This window comes from Diabrotica undecimpunctata, chromosome 3 (assembly GCF_040954645.1).
Source record: "Diabrotica undecimpunctata isolate CICGRU chromosome 3, icDiaUnde3, whole genome shotgun sequence".
Taxonomy (NCBI): Eukaryota; Metazoa; Arthropoda; class Insecta; order Coleoptera; family Chrysomelidae; genus Diabrotica; species Diabrotica undecimpunctata.
In genome coordinates this window covers 50,709,632-50,727,736 of record NC_092805.1, presented here as the reverse complement: position 1 = coordinate 50,727,736, position 18,105 = coordinate 50,709,632, and the positions used below count along the sequence as shown (strand labels likewise).

At 31.9% G+C, this 18,105-nt stretch overlaps 1 protein-coding gene across 1 annotated transcript in view; it reads left to right on the top strand.

Annotated features, from left to right (window-relative positions):
- Window positions 1-18,105, top strand: part of LOC140436783 (uncharacterized) — a 31,016-nt gene continuing 12,911 nt past the window's right edge. Inside the window, exon 1 of the mRNA XM_072525870.1 lies at window positions 1-385. Within this exon, the coding sequence (XP_072381971.1) occupies window positions 154-385 (232 nt within the window). The 5' untranslated portion in view covers window positions 1-153. The remainder of the gene's footprint in view (window positions 386-18,105) is intronic.

Here is an 18,105-nt window from a genome sequence, read left to right as displayed (position 1 = left end):
CAGAGTCAAAGCATATTTGAGGCATAAAACATACATAATAAGGACATGTCATTTGTAGCTAACTTCATCCCATTAACCCTTTTGGTTTTGCTTACTTTTTATTTCTGAAATTATTGTTGATAAACAAAAGTAACAAAACCGACGTTTATACAAATGGAAGTAAAACAAGAAGATAGTGATGAGACGTGTCAAGCAGAAAAATATTATTATGCTGTTGATGATGGTCGTTTGGATATTTGTAAAATTGAAATTAAGGAGGAACCTGAAAGAGAAAGTACACAGGATACATTTGATTATGTAGCCTTTACGAAAATTCCCATAAAGATTGAAATAGAACCAGAGGAATATAAACTTACGTCATTAGAAAGACAAACAAATCCAAGGGGTAAGTAAACCACAAGAGTACTAGGTTTAGAGTTCTATGAACCTGAAACATAATCCATGCATTCTGCTTCAGCTAGTGATTTATTTTTATAAGTTTTCTAGTGATGGGCTAAACTGTGCTTTTGCAATCACAGGTATAGCTGTGATCGTGATTTTTACCTGTGATTGTGATTTAACAGAGCAACGAAATAGTTGTATGTATATGTTAAACTTTTCTTTTTTTATTTGGTACTGGTGGCATTTTTAAAATGTATGAGAATACAAATTATTAAGATGAGTTACACAAACTCAATAAACTGAAATTCTAATTACTGTTTTCATTTTGTTCAAATATTTGTTTACATACTAATAATAAACTTATCATATTTCTCTAAAGATGATATAATGTTATCTTTGCCTTTACATTCCTCATTAGAAAGAGATTTCACAATACTGCCATTACATAGACTATCTCTATCTCGTTTCTTGTTATCCTGTTACACGTCTCACATTTAGAAAAAGTCTGAAATCACAGTCATAGTATATTTTGTTGTTATTCACAGGTCGTGATTGTTATTTTCTAATCACAGCTGTTAAATTGCAGAGTTAAAACACCTCTGATTTAACAGATTATTTTTTATCATGAATTATCATACTCGATACAGTTTTTTAATAGTAGCATTGCCCAAAAAATATATTCTCTTACAGTACAGTTACAACAGTAGTTTTCACTTAGTAATACACTTCAAATAATTGGGGAATTTTGAGTTAGATAATTCAACAGAGTTCCAAGTGTTTAAAAGTTAGTGGATACAGGTGATGGTAGCATATTAACCCCCCAAAACCTAACCCCCTTAAAACTTATTCAAAAATGTTTTTCTTTTTAATTTGACAATAAAATGGATTAAGATACAATATACTTCAGGCATTTTTGTTTCAAATATACCTAGGTGGTCGTAAATAGCTGTCTAAATATTCATACGCTAGGCTTTCACAACACCATGTTTTTATTAGAAATTATACAATAATAGAAACGAAACTAAGAACGTTTACAAAGAAAACTTAAAATTATAAACAAAATAAATTTGGAAAATAATAAAAAATAAAGGAATTAAAATAATTATCTAGGAAAATTTCAATTCCTTCAGGAACACATCCTAAAGCCATCCTTTTTGTAACAGAACTGCCTAAAGGCATATTAGTATTTATTTGGCTTTTCCCTTCATATAGTTCAGACTTAACGCAGTATCCATTAGGAGTATTTAAATACCAAAACTTAAACCCAAATCGAATGGGCTTTCCCCTAATGAATTGTTTGAAATGATGACGACCGTAACGGGTTTGCATACAATTGAAACTTTGATGACATATGCTTCAAAATGGGTCTTACTTTTCTGCATTTATCCTGTGGATCAGTTTCGTTGTTATCACTAAAATGAAGGTATTTAAAAATAACCAGAAACCTATCACGAGACATAGCATTTGACACAGCCGGGTTGTAGGTGTCAGCCGATTTCTCCCAATATATTCTTCGCTTTGGAAGTTTCACATATCCAGAAAGCAACAAAATAGCCAAAAATTTATAGAACTCTTCAGAAGCAATTGTAAAAGATTCATTTCCATTTTTGTACTTCGCATATTTTTGGGACTCTTCGCAAATTTGTTGAACAAATTCCAATGGCCAGAAAAGCTTAAAAAAATCAATTGGGCGACCTCCTGACTCGATCATATCATTTATGATTTGAGGTCGATTTTGAATTTGATTTTTTGTTTTTAAATTAGAATCCTCTTAGGTATGTTCTTTGCTGATCCTGTTCTCATGTTTGAAGTAGAGGGTTCTAAATTCAATTCCATCCTTTCACGGTCGTGTGTAATTATTTCCACCTGAGAGCACTCTGCTAGTAGACCAGGGCCCAATAAATTCACGCTATTAGTATTCACCAAATTTTCTTCCTCTGGAACTTCATCGATATCCGTGTCTCCGTCGTGTTCAAGGGGAAACAATGTATGTCTATTCATTGTGCACCGGCAAGTTCATCGTCACTATCGGATTCTTCCAGACATGCTATTAGCTCTTCGGTAGTGAGTGGTCTCCTAAAAAAAACAAATATAAAATTACAATGCCTTACTAAACTAATGGTCATAAAATCCTAACGTATGAATTTTCATACGCTTAATTTTTGAATACCCTCGGTAACACAAAGTGATTCTGTATACCACTAAATATAAACAGTAGTGTAATATAACCTCTAAATGAAAAAATAAACAAAGAATCTGACTAAAAACATAACAACTTATCAATATTTTTGTATAAAGACTTACCTCCTCTCCCACTTTTGACGGAATTTAGTTGTCACGTCATTTTGATTTGATTTAGAAGCCATATTTTTAACTAAATACACCAAATAACCGGTAAAATATAAACACCTTACGTTGTTTAATTGATATTTGACACAATAAACAGAAACCAGCACGGTATTTTCGCTGCAATGTTAAACAAAAATGGTATGTTTTGCGTATGAATATTTAGACGGTAGGTTTTGAGGGGTTAAAGAAATAACATCAGACAAGTAAGGTTGAACCATTTTAACCATTTCAAGTTTTCGTAAATTAATAATTAATACTGTGAAAACTATTCAAACTAAAAAAAACTTTCTCTAAAAGATTCCTTTATAAAAGGTATATTAATAGAAAAACCCTATCGAGCTACATCACAGAATGTTTTCGCAATCACTATTTCATCATCAGTGCTACTCTACTGGGATTGCTAGTCCTTAGACAAAGTATCTGTGAGGACTTCTTAATAGCAACTGAATAAAATGAGATATTAAGACAGAAGTCTGAACAAAGCAGTAGATGTAACCAGAGGTATGTGTCTAAATGTGACTGTAGCCAACATTATGTATAATTAAATGTTTTAAAATTTGATGTATTATAATAGTAGCAACCATCAATATGTTGGAATTTAGAGTGTGATTTACCCTGACAGTTTGTTGGAAAAAATGTAAATTATGTATTATTGTGGGTGAGTTGAAGATTGATAAAAGTTAATATTCTAGGTAGGCAACCATCTATACAGATATCTGATTCAATGGTGGAGAGCTAAAAAATTTTATAAAAGGCCCTATATGTCAGCATTTGATACTTGGAATATGGAAAGCAGATAGAGCAAACAAGAAATCACAAACAAGATTACGATTAAATTAAAATATTAAATATACTTAATTAAATAATTGATATCATAATTTAATAGATTAAAATAGGAAAAGTGAATAGCAGTAACAAAGGAACAGGAAGTGAAGTAGATACAGATGAAGAAATGAAACTCAAGAGAAGAGACCAGGAAGAATATTTTGGCAGTAGTAAAATGACAATGTGAACACCTTCTTAACAGACAGAATGGAATTGAAAGAGGATGTCATGATTAATATGATGCAACAATTAATAGACAAAAATGAAGAAATGATGAATGAAATAAAACAAGGAAAGAACAAATGGAAAGTAATAAACAACTATGTTAAAGTAAAGGAGATAAAGGAACATGACAGAAAATTAAAAAACAATGTGATATAATTACAAGACAAAATGTAACAACTGAAGAAAACAAGTTAAAAGAAAAGTTTAATTATATCTTGTTTAAAAATATATATTAACGCTGATTAGAAACTAAAAGAAAGCATGGAAGCGTTCATAGATTCCATTCTACTCCTTGTAAACAGAAACCTTCACAGATAAAATTGAGATATTAAATACGAAAAGTAAGTTGAAGCACCATGAAGATTGCATTTACATAAATAATGATCTGTCATTAAAAGAAAAGAAAATAAAGAAAGAAATAATTAAAATAGCAAATGAAGAAAAAAGCAAAGGGAAACAGACAAAAATAGGCTACAAGAAATTGATCTTGAATAGGAATGAATATGGGATTAAGAAAAACAACAACTTAAAAAGAAAATACCATAGTAAAATTGCTAAGAAACTAGTAGAAGAAAACAACTAAGGAGGTATGATATTAAAACGGCAAGGAAAAGGAATACAACTATGGAAAACTGGAAAATAAGCACAAATAAGGTGAGAGGTACTTATGAGCAGAAAGCTTTAAGAAACTTAGACCAAACTATGGAATAATATACAATAGATATCCTTGCTCTGCAATAAACAGTACAGTAGGCCATGAGATCTGAGTTAAGTTTGGTGTGATTAGGTTAGATTGTGTCAGGTGATGTAAAGTTAGGCTAGGCAAACAAGGGATTAGGTTAGATGGTTAGGTAATGTTTTTATAGCATCGTTGTTGCAACAATTAAATATAAAAAATGTTGCAATTTCAGATACAAACTCATATTAATATTATAGTACAAGATCCCACTGCAGGATCATTAATCAAACTTACATTTTTACATACATTCAAAATTTACCAGTCGCGATAAAATATGCTGCTCATGACGTATGTGAATGTTTTATATCAAATAAAAGCTTTTTTCTTAATATGATATAAGGTTGTCTGAGAAAAAATGGTCGCAAATTAGGGTTGCCAGCTTAAAAATGCAAGATAACAAAGATAAAGTAAAGTAGAGTTAGCGCGCCACGACACTGGTTTGATAAGTGATAATATATATATATATATATATATATATATATATATATATATATATATATATATATATATATATATATATATATATACCGATTCGGCAAATTTTCAACTACCGTATACGTTATTCAGTATGTGGAACAAAGATAACACTTAATTGTTTGAATAGAAGTGAGAGGCAGTCACCATCTCGATTGAGTAGGTATGACTTTTAAACAGTGTTGCTATTATTTCTGTTACATCTTTCCTTCTAAAATTTTAGTCCGATACACGAGTCTAAAATAATATTTAAATCCACTACAGTTCATTGTAGAATGAAAATTAATATTGTCCCAAAAAATTCAAATAAAGTAGCCACGTAATTGTTATTTTCTAATCGATTTTATCAATTACTTAATTAGTTAACAAAGAACATTGATTTAAGTAATTTTTGTGTGGCAACAAAGCATTATTCCCCTGAAAAGTTGTAACATTTTAAGCATCGCCTTCTTTTACAGTGCGAAGCGGCATAAAAATACACCGATGACCGACAGTAATTATCGGACATTGATGGGGAGTGCAGTTCTTTGCATAAAACTATTTCGTCGCCAACTTTCCGTCGGTAAATCTTAAGAAAAACTCAAACACTTATAGGTATTCGAGTTTTAAATGTAATTTTTGTAGATTTTTAGCTGTGGTAGCTAGGAAATAAAACATTAATTAACTTAACAAACATTAACTTAATATAAATATTATTTTTATAAGAAAACAACCAACTAAAAAATTATTCTAAATAGTTAAAATTAAAGGCATTTTTAAAAAATCTCTAACCAATTAAATGTTCAAACAAACCACCATTTTAAGCTAAACAAAATCCGAATCTATCAATTAAAGCAAGTCTCATTGCATTTAACTGATTTGGTTGTACACTTCCCGTCATATAAAACTGATACACTTTTTTTTCCAATGTAAACCTGGGTTCAGACTGGATACAATGGTTCGTGAATTAATTCGTTGTTGCCATAATAGATAACGGAATTGCACTAAATCTAAATAAAAAAAATAACGTTTAAAAATGTATAAAATTTTTAGATAGGCATTATTTTTATCATTAACAACAAAAAACCGTATCTAATAAATTTAATAACCGGAGATAGGGTTTAGCTAATATCCAAAATGTTTGAAGGATCTTTAAAGCTAGATTATTGGCACAGGGAACATTGGAATGCATCAATGTAATATTTTACTTTAATTACCTACCGAACACGAACTGTATTTTGTGTCAATAAGTTTAGTAACAGGCCAACTACCAAGATTAATTTATTATTTATTACATGAACGATAACATTAACAAAAACTAACATTATACTTTATCCTACGTAGATTACAAACTATAAATTATCCGGGGCGAAAAAACGCTTTTCAAAACGTGACAGTTACAATCCAATACCTCACTGTAATGTTTTATTAATAATAACTTAAAGTTATGTCTAGATTGATTTTATCTATCACTATATTTGAATTAAAATATTTTCATCAATTATAATAAAACACAAATCAATGTATGGGTACTTAATTGAGATGATGAAAAATTACAAAATTAATATAAGAATTTTTTAGGATGCATGTTTAAACAAATTTAATGTGACTGACTGATCGGGAATGCTCGATGTTTTAGTTTTTAGAATACTCAAAACTGGCGGTCTGTCACACAGCCCTGCTTTTAGCTGGTTTCATATAATATTTTCGTTTAACTGGCAACAGTGCCCTAGAAATTAGAATGACACATGTGACAAGAACAACTTACACAACTTGAAAAACACGATTTTCCGTTATAATACTTATACCAGTTTTTTATGACGCGAACGGTACTCGACTACAAAGTTGAACAATTTTTTCTTACAATTCTGCTAAATTGGTGGCTCGTTCGAATTTATGCCGATATAATTTTGATTTTAGCATTCCTAAGAAATAAAATACCAAAGGTGCTAAATCTGGTGATCTAGGGGGCCATTTTATTGTTCCTCGTGTAGAAATTATTCGTCCAGGAAATGTTTGTTCCAAATAATTTGTAACTTCGGCATTATGTGCTGGGCAACCATCCTGTTGAAACCTAACATCATCGAAGTTGACCGCAAGTTGCATACCATTTCACCATTTGAATCTTTTCTTCTTGAAAATACAGTACAACCTCGATAGGTCAAACTTCAATAACTTAAAAACCTCTATAACTTCAAAAAATTATATGTTCCCTTCCCATCGGAGCCCAAAACCTATACAACTTAAAATACACAATCTCGATAACTTAAATAAATAATATCAATATTGGCCCTCAGTAACTTAAAGAAATGTTTCCACAATCTCTATAACATAAAATTGTTTACCAATGACAGCTGAACAGCTTACTGTATCATAAGTTTTGATCACTGTTCTAGAAACATCGATTTAGGTACTGTGTGATACCTTGCTTAAAATGAGTTCAAAAAGAAAATTAACAACGCTAACATATGCTGATAAATTAAAAGCTATAGAAGCAGTGAAAAATGGATTCAAAAGAAAAGAAGTTGCGGCTCAGTTTGGAATACACGAGAGTACATTATCAATCATCATAAAAAAAGAAACCGAACTATTGAAAAAACAAGAATCAGGAGACAACAATTGCCGAATTCCCTAATTTGGAACAGTGTTTGTGTAGTATCCTTGTAATAATACGACAATTACGGTAAATAGTTTTATTTTACTAAAATACCCGCTAAAAGGGTGAACACAAATGTTTATATTTTTACAGCAATTTTATAAGTCCTTTTTTTAGGTTGACAGCTGACGGTTTCCAGACAGCCGTCAGCTAACACCCTAAGGTCGGGTTCACACTGTCTAAGCTTACGACACTACAATACCTCCCCTCACAAATTCAAGCGCTGGGGTGGTTTAATATTACGCTTTGGTCGTTCACTTATATTAACCTGACCCTTTTCAGTTGTAACTTCAGATGCAGTCTGAGGATAAGGCTGATCAGCTAAACTTTCATTGATTTTAATTTCTTCCTGTCCCAGAGTCTCATTGGTTTGAGAATAGGGCTCGTTTATTGACTCGTTTAATAACAATTTTGGTTGGACATTCAAATGTATAGCACTAGGCCCCTGTTCGCCACTTGACCACTTATTTTCAAGACCTTCCTTATAAACTTTTTCAACCTGATCCTCCACTACATCCGATTGATTCCGCCGAATTTGATTCAAATGCCTCTTCCAAATCAAATTCTCATGAATCAGTTTACACAAATAAATCCTATCATTTAAAACTTCATCTATTACACTCTCTACCCATATTTTTCTATTTGGATTTCGATAGTCCCTGCACCAAACTCTATCCCCCTCTACAAAACTATCTTCTCTTTTTCCTTTATAATTTAAAATTTGATTTTCAGCTTTTTCTTTTGATGAAACCCCTTTTAGAGACAATAAATCTAAACGTGTACGTACCTTAGTTTTAAACATCATACTGCTAGGTGACATACCAGTAGTAGCATGTATCGAATTTCTATATGAAAATAAATATCTGTAAATCAAAGTTTCCAGTTGCACATTTTTATTTTTTTCATCTGAAAGAGCTTTTTTTAATCCTAATTTAACCGATTTAACACAGTTTTCTGCAAACCCGTTAGTTGAGGGATGAGAGGGTGGAGATGTTACAAACTTAACTCCGTTATTACTCAAAAAATCAATAAAGTTTTCGGATGTAAATTGGGTCCCATTATCCGTTTCTACTATACGCGGTTTACCAAAACGTGAAAAACATTCCCTAAATCTACTAATAGTATTTTCTGAATCAGGTGTGTTCATCACGAATACCTCTGGCCATTTAGTGTATGTGTCCACAATAATTAAAATTGTCTTTGTCCTAATGGGCCCTAGAAAATCAGCATGTATTTTTTCATAAATGTAGTGAGACCCCAGTGACTTCATCAGCTTAGCCTTAGGCGGATCTGGCCGCAATTGGCAACAAACTTTACAGTTATTGACCTGCTGCTCAATCTCGTTATCTAGCGATGGCCACCAGAAATAGGAACGGGCGCTGGACTTCATCTTCGTCATACCTTCATGATTACTGTGCAATTCTTTAAGTAACTGCCCTCTCAGTGCAACAGGAATTACCGCGCGATACCCCCACATTATAATTCCTTGCTCAATAAAAAGCTCCTGCCTCCTAGCTATAAATGGTTTCAATAGTTCATTTTCTGTATGCTTCGGAAATCCATATCTAATAAAATTGAACACTTTGCCCAAAATTGGATCTTTTCTTGATTCTGATCTCAGTTTTATTGAATCTATAGGTATTAAACTCTCAACCATGTTTAAATAATCATATTCAGGCTCATCATTTTCATAATCATCCTGTAAAGGCAATCGTGACAACGCATCTGCTCTTGAGTTATCCACTCCTCTGATAAACCTAAAAGTGTAATCAAAACCAGCTAGAAATAAAGACCATCTTTGAATTCGACCCGCCGCCATTTACGGTAGGCTTTTATATTCACCAAAGATCGATTTCAATGGTTTGTGATCACTTAATATTTCGAACTTCCGTCCCGCCAAATATTGGTACAATTTAGATACCGACCAGTAGACAGCCAGAGCCTCCTTCATAATTTGAGAATAATTTCGCTCTGCTTTGTTTAATACCCTCGAGATATAGCATATAGGCCTCTCACTCCCATCTGGTAAAACATGAGACAGAACTCCTCCGATTCCATAATCACTCGCATCACACGCTAAACGAATTGGTTTATCTGGGTCATAATGTACTAAAATCTTTTGTGAAGCTAACTCAGTCTTTGCATATTGAAAAGCATTTTCACATTGTTTTGTCCATTTAAATTTTTTCATTTTCCCTACTAACTCATATAAGGGTTTTAATTTCCCTTGTAAATTTTCACAAAAACGAGAATAATAATTTATCATTCCCGCGAAAGCCCTAACCTCTGTAATATTTTTGGGCCTAGGAGCACTTATGATTGCCCTTACCTTTTCTTCGTCTTTTTCCAACCCATTTTGTGATATTTTGTGTCCCAAATAATAAATGTTTTCTTTGAAAAATTCGCATTTTTTTCCGTTTAATCTAAACCCTGCTCTTTCTAGTCGCTTTAACACCTCCTCCAAGTTTTCTAAATGCTCTCTATCGTCTTTCCCTGTTACTACTACATCGTCTAGAAAATTTACTGTACCCCGACACCCCTGCAAAACCTTTTCAATTACATTTTGAAAAATAGAACAGGCTGGCTTCGTGCCATAAGGTAACCGCTTTATTCTATATATACCTAGAGGTGTGCTCCAAGATAATAACTCACTAGTTGTATCATCTAGTACTAACTGGTTATAAGCATTGAGAAAATCGAGTTTTGAATATTTTTGTCCTCCTTGTAACGTGGCGAAAATGTCCTCAATACGGGGCAATGGATGGTTGAAATCTTTTAAATATTTATTTACTGTGATTTTATAGTTAGCGCAAACACGAATATCTTTGCCATTAGGTTTCATAACTGGTACTAATGGTGTTCCCCACAGAGAATTATCTGCCCGTTCAATAGCACCCTCTGACTCTAACCGCTTTAGTTCCACCTCCACCTTTTCCCGAAAAGCAAATGGTAAGGGATGAGGTTTGTGGAAAACTGGTTTTACATTTTCATCTATTTCTAAAGTAACTTTTTCCCCATTGTACCTACCCAACTCCCTTTGAAACAGCTTTGAATATTTTGACAATATTTTATCCAATTCATTGTTTTTATTTTGAATAGCTAGGTCATTAATTGTTATTTTGGAATTTTTTAAAGACATGTTAAATTTACTAATTATATCGCGACCTAACAACATTTTAGTAGCTTTCTTGACTATTGTAAAATTACAAATTTTTGAAACATTCTGTATAGAAATTTTTACAGTAATTTTCCCTTCTGGATTCACAATTTCTCCAGAGTAGGTTTTTAATTTAATACCTGTTTTATTCAAAGGAATGTAGCTTAAATTATCTAAATAAAACTTATGAGGCATGCAAGAAATACCTGCTCCAGTATCCAATTCCATCTGTGTGGACACCTTATCATCTACTACAACTGGAATATACAGTGGCTTTATAAAATTAACTTGTTGAATGTCTGTTAAGTTGTACAATGAAAGTATATTCTCATTTTCTTCCTCTTCCACCAAATGATTCTGCTCTAATTTGCATGCTGCCATAATATGACCCTTTTTGCCACATTTTTTACAAATAAATGTTCGGTACTTACATTTACTAAAATTATGCTTGGTTTTGTTACAGAAATTACACCTTAAGTCTTCTGGATCACTATGTCTCTCTTTATCACTATGTCTCTCCACTATTTTCTCACCATTTCTGGAAATATTACTACTAGAAGTACTACTTGCTTTTTGTCAAACTTCTTGTAGCTTATTCACTTCAGCATTATTTCTGGACTGTTCTCTCAAGGCTGCTTCTTTGTTCAAAGCTATCTCTAACAGTTCTTGAAAACTTTTGGACGGACTCTCCTCACACAAACGGTCCAATATATGACCTGGCCTCATGCCTGTTACAAATTTATCTTGGACTCTATACATCAGTTTGTCCATAAAATCACATTGTGTAGCTGCATTTTTAACCCTTAAATACCAATCATTAAGAGACTTGGCCCTGTCTTAATGAATCGAAAACAATCCTTCTGCGATAGATAGACACTCTTGGTTTAAAATGTAGTCTTAATAACTGTATTGAAGTATCAAAGTCTTTACCATTCGGCTTCTCAGGGCTACATAGGTCTCTCAAAATCTTGTATACCTCTTCACTTAACAAGGTAAGTAAAACAGCAACCTTTCAACCCTCTATTATATTTGCCATAAACAATTGGTCTAGCCGTTCTTCAAATACTTCAAAATCATCACCTTGCTTGAAAACTGCTAATGCCGAAATGTTCCCAGTATTAACCACTGTAACAGTCGGTTGGATTGGCAAAACCACGTTTTCTGAATTACCCTGGTTCAAGGACATGACTTGCAAATTCCAAATTCAACTTTCCGTAAAAAAATACAATATTTTGTGCTTCACCCAAACTTCCACAACTTTTCTCGTCGCCAAATAATTGTAGTATCCTTGTAATAATACGACAATTACGGTAAATAGTTTTATTTTACTAAATTACCCGCTAAAAGGGTGAACACAAATGTTTATATTTTTACAGCAATTTTACAAGTCCTTTTTTTAGGTTGACAGCTGACGGTTGCCAGACAGCCGTCAGCTAACACCCTAAGGTCGGGTTCACACTGTCTAAGCTTACGACACTACAGTTTGTTTACGAGGTTAAAACAGTATCGAAACAAAAACATCAGTATCAGTGGACCCATACTGAAAGAAAAGGCTGTAGAGTTCGCTAACTCACTAAAAATCGATAATTTTAAAGCCAGCAATGGCTGGTTAGAGAATTTCAATAAACGAATGATTTAGCCTTAAAAAAAATGTGCGACGAAAGTACGAGCGTAAGCAAATCAGTCTGCCAAGAATGGAAATCTGACTTGCATAATAATTTAGTGAATAATTATGATCCCAATGATGTTTTTAATGCTGATGAAACTGGTCTGTTTTTCAAATGTCTTCCCGAAAAAACATTAACATTCAAAAATGAAAAATGTCATGGAGAAAAACACAGCAAGGAACGACTTACGATTCTGCTTTGTGCAAATTCTACGGGCACAGAAAAACTCAAACCTTTAATTATATAGGTAAGTCAAAAAAACCTCGGTGTTTTGCAGGTTTAAAATCACTACCCATGGATTATGAAGCCAATAAAAAAGCATGGATGACAGCAGAACTTTTTAAAAAATGGCTGATTAATATAGATTAGCAAAGGGCAACTTGAAATAGAAAAATTATTCTGTTCATCGACAACTGAACAGCAAACGGGGACATACCACCATTAAAGGCAATCAAAGTACAATTTCTTCCACCAAACACAACATCACAACTTCAACCTTTGGATCAGGGTATAATTAAAATTTTTAAAACATTATACAGAAAAGAAGTTGTTAGAAGAATGATAGCTGATATGGAGCAAAATAGGATTTCTTCTATCAATGTTCTTCAAGTAATGAGGATGGTGGACAAAACATGGCAAAACGTAACACTCCTCACAGTGAAAAACTGCTTTAGAACCTGTGGTTTTTCTTCAGAACCTCAAGAAATCATTTTGAAGAGGAAGATAATAATGATCCTGAATAATGGAATAACCACATGTCTGCGTTAAGGATTACTTTTGACGACTTCGTTACTTGTGATGATAAAGTAGTCACAGCAGGGACGTTAACAGAGGAAGAAATATTCGAATCAGTTAACAACTGTATTGAAAGTGATAAAGACGATGAATTTAATGACGACCCACAAACTTCATTTAAGAGCATATCAATCAACGAAGCAAGAGTGCTATAACGACTGTACGATCATTTATAGAGCAGTGTAGCAACATAAAAGATAACGTATTTTCTTCTCTATGTTATTGAAAATCAAATCGATTTAGAATCTATGAACTGTTTAAAACAAAAGAAAATCACAGACTTTTTTAGTAGACTATACCTTTAATTATTGCTTTAACTTTTTGTAACGAATATAATAAATGAATGTAGTGTATGTAGTAATGTAGTGTACAATAAATGCCTATATTTTAATGAACTTCTGACCTATATTAATCCATCACAACATAGATCCTTGATAACTTAAAACCTCTATAACTTAAAATATTTGGTTTTTCCCTTGGAATTTAATTTATACGCTTGGCATGTTAATTATTTGTTTTCAACCTTTTACCAGGACAGCTAAAAATCAAAGAAATAGACCTTACCTTGTTGACCTTAAACCTGCTGTACAGATAAGCACCGCCTATTCTTTTGAGGAGAAGTCATAGAGAGGGCAAATGGTTTATACTATTTGTCTGTCTACTGAAGTGCGTTATTTATTTAGCTCACGCTGTTGTCGCATCTCAATTTCTTAATTCAGTATTCTTTGTTAATTAATCAAGTAATGATATAATCGTTTAAAAAATAACACTTACATGATTACTTCATGTAAGATGTAAGGTTTGTTGGGGCAATATTAATTTTCATTCTACAATGAACTATAGTGGATTTAAACATTATGTTACACTCATGTATCCGACTAATGTTTTAGAAGGAGTTATGTTACAGAAATTTCGCAACACTGTTTAAAAATTAGACTCGCTACTCCAACATGCGTAGATTGTGTCTCACTCGTATTCAAACAATTAAGTGTTATCTTTGTTCCACATACTGAATAACGTATACGGTAGTTGAAATCTTGCCGAATCGGTATATATATATATATATATATATATATATATATATATATATATATATATATATATATATATATATATACATATTGAGATAATAATAAATATAAAAGAAATTAGCATAATAATATTATGATTTTTAATTAATAGTGATTAAAGAAATAATTTATAAGTTATATACTAGATAATTAGAGAAAGTATCTGGTTATTTTAATAAGTTATATACTAGAGAATATTATAAAAATTATTTATATGAGGGTATTCTTAAGAAATTAGCATATAATAAGTGTAAACAGTTTTTTTTTAATAATTATGATATATTTAAGTGAGCCATGTGCATAGGCAACCAAATATACTCTGAATAAGTGACAGTTAAGTAGTGGTTACGAGTGTAAAATGGGGTTATTTATTGATTTGGGGTGTTTGGTTTGCATATAATGGCGGATTTGAAATAGTGTGATTTATTAGTTTGGGGTGTTTAATTTACATATAAGTTTATATTCTGATCTGAAAAGCCTAAATGTCAATAAAATTCTCGATAGAAAAGTAAAGAATTCTCTAGAACACAGAAGTTAACCCTGTTTGCGAGATAGACTATTCGAGAACATTCATATATTTAGCAAATAGAACAATTCGAATATGATTTCTTTCCAGATGATTCTGGAACATTGAAAAGATATAAATACTCGGTGATTTAGAAAGAAAGGTCAGGCAGTCAGTAAGCAGTCAGTATGAAGTCAGTATAAAGTCAGTCGGTCATATTTTCAATATAGTGAAGTCAGTTGTTCAGTAATTTAAAGATAGTAAGGACAGAAATTCAGTCAGTTAGTCAGATTTTCAAGATAGTCAGTCAGAAGCTCCAGATGTTCAATATAGTAAGTCCAATGAAGATTAAGAAACAGAACAAAGAGAATATTATTGAAGATTAAAAATTATGTTATGTATATTGTGATTGGAGATATATTTATTGGAGTTAATGTATGTTGGATTGAAGTTAATATATAGTGATTGGTGATTAGAAGAGAAAAGAAAAATTATTAGAAAGAAGAATAAATAGAAAAGAGGAAAGAACAATATTTTACTGATTTTTAAATACTATTAAGAAGAAAAATATTCTAAAATGGTATAAGCTGATAATTCAAACATTGTGGAGTATTTGGCAAGGCAAGTTTACAAAAGAAAGATAACCGAGGCTGAGAACGAAGACATTGAGTGGTCATTAAAATCTTTATTTTGGAGAACAGTTTCATTTAGGCGTTCAGTGACAGAAAGGTACACAATTTTGTTAATATAATTTAATTAGTGTCATAAGAATTTCAATTTTAAAGATAGTTTGTTTTAAATGTACATTGGCTATGTTAGGTATATATGTGTGTTTCATAATAGATATAATAAAGATAATTTCAAAAAGTGCTTACAAACTAATTCTTTGAGAACCGCGATAAAAACGCTATATATATATATATATATATATATATATATATATATTATTTAAAAACACTCATTGCTCATAAAACTATACACAATCAAAACATCATCACAGTATATATATATATATATATATATATATATATATATATATATATATATATATATATATATATATATATATATATATATATATATGTTACGAGCAAAGCCCGAAATTGGACAATCCTAAGTACACAAATTATTGTCCACTTCTAGCATTGTACCCCCAAACTGTACAATGTCCGAAATAATCAAAATAATTGTCGAAACTAATCGGTTCGAATCGATTATTATTGACAAGCGACACACCAAATCAAAAATTGAAAAATCGAATCGAAGAAAAAATTGTTCTACAATAGAGATATTGTTAGTGAAACATTTCAAAGCTTCAAGAGATAGATACATCACTATAATATAGGGAAGATGTTTGTAAAACATCTTAGATTTTTTAGAGATATGTATGATAATTTAAAATAATTTAATTCTACGAATCCAAAAGTCAATAACGCTGGTTAATTATGGATTTATAACCTCAATTGATGTTTGTTTGTCGTTAATAACAAATGGGGAATAATCGTAAAAATCGATATGAATCGATATCTGATATATTATCTTAAACTTTGACGCATACTTATTGAAATTCGAATATTGTACAGCAATTCTTTTATACAAAGTCCGCCGATTATATATATTTCGGAGATTGTACAGTAAAGGGGTACAATGCTAGAAGTGGACAAGATTTTTTGTACAATGCTAGGATTGTCCAATTTCGGACATTGCTCGTAACATATATATATATATATATATATATATATATATATATATATATATATATATATATATATATATATATATATATATATATAGTGTAGTATAGGTGCTTTTTAAAAGCACCTATTTTTAACACATAACAGACATTCAAAAATAGCGATGGATCAAAAACTTATACTTTTACAAAAAAACTACTATACAGTATAATAAACTTAACAGTAAATAAACACCACAGGTACTTTTTAAGATACTATAATGCTTCAACTGAAGAAAAAACTCGGTAAATTGATACAATGTCAAGAAAACTCGTTAACTATGATACAAATAATGGGTTCGAGTGTTCTTGACTACGTCACACGCCTGGGTCAGCTGTCAAATGTCATGTGCAATATCATACCTTGTGTTCATTGTAACATGCTGATACGTAGCCAGTGTCATTGTTTGTGTTTAGTCGCTAACTCGCTGCGCTGTACAGTTCATTACGTTTTTATTCACTGATTAGTGTTGCAGTGTTTAATACTGTAGTTACTGTGTTCATCTTGTATCTTACTTAAAATTGTTTTTCACTGGTACTGATTTTTTATTGCACTGCTACAGAAGATACTTTTGGTCACCGCTGAACGGAAACATACCTTTTGTACATTGAAAGAAAAATTGGAAGTTTTAAAGAGATTGGACAACGGATAAAGTGCAGCAAACATAGCTTTGGAATTGGGAGTATGTACAGCCACTATAAGTGACTGAAAGAAAAACAGAGCAAAAATTGAAAAGTTTTCAAGCACTACAAGTGAGAAAACATTAGGAAAACGACGTAATTCTGCTGTGCCAGCTCACGATTTCGTTGACGAAGCAGTTATCCTGTGGTTTACTCAGGAAAGGCAAAAAGGGAGCCACCCTTAGTGGTCCTTTCATACAAGAAAAGGCATTGAAACTTAATGAGTTCATGAATGGCGGTCCTTCATTTACCACAAGTAATTTTTGGTTAAGTCGCTGGAAAACAAGCATGGTGCGCGTCAACTTACAATTACAGGCGAAAAGTTATCCTCAGACGTCACCGCCGCTAGCACATTTGTATTGGAATTTAAAGATATAAACAATTATTAGCCGCAATAAATTTACAATGCAGATGAAACTGGACTTAATTTCAAATTGCTGCATACCAAAAATCTTGCCTCAGAAGAAGAAGCTTGTGCACCTGGCTTTAAATGCCAATGGTTATTGGCAAATCTAAAAAACCACGAGTTTTGAAAGACGTTAACTTAAACGCTGTGCATGTTTATTATAGGGCCCAAAGGAAAGCATGGATGAATAGTGCACTTTTTAAAGAATGATTTGAAAAACAATTTGTTCGATCCGTTTCAAAATTAAATAAGGAAGTGGGGCTTTCCAGCAGAGTCCTACTTTTCTTAGATAATGCTACATCACACCCTGAAGTAAAGGAACTTGTATGTGATGAAATTAAAACTGTTTTCCTATCACCAAATGTGACCTCATTGTTGCAACCCAAATATATAATTTCTTATAGGGGGTTGAAAGTGGGGACTGAGCAATTACTGGGCTGGAATAGGGTAAGCAAACAAACCGA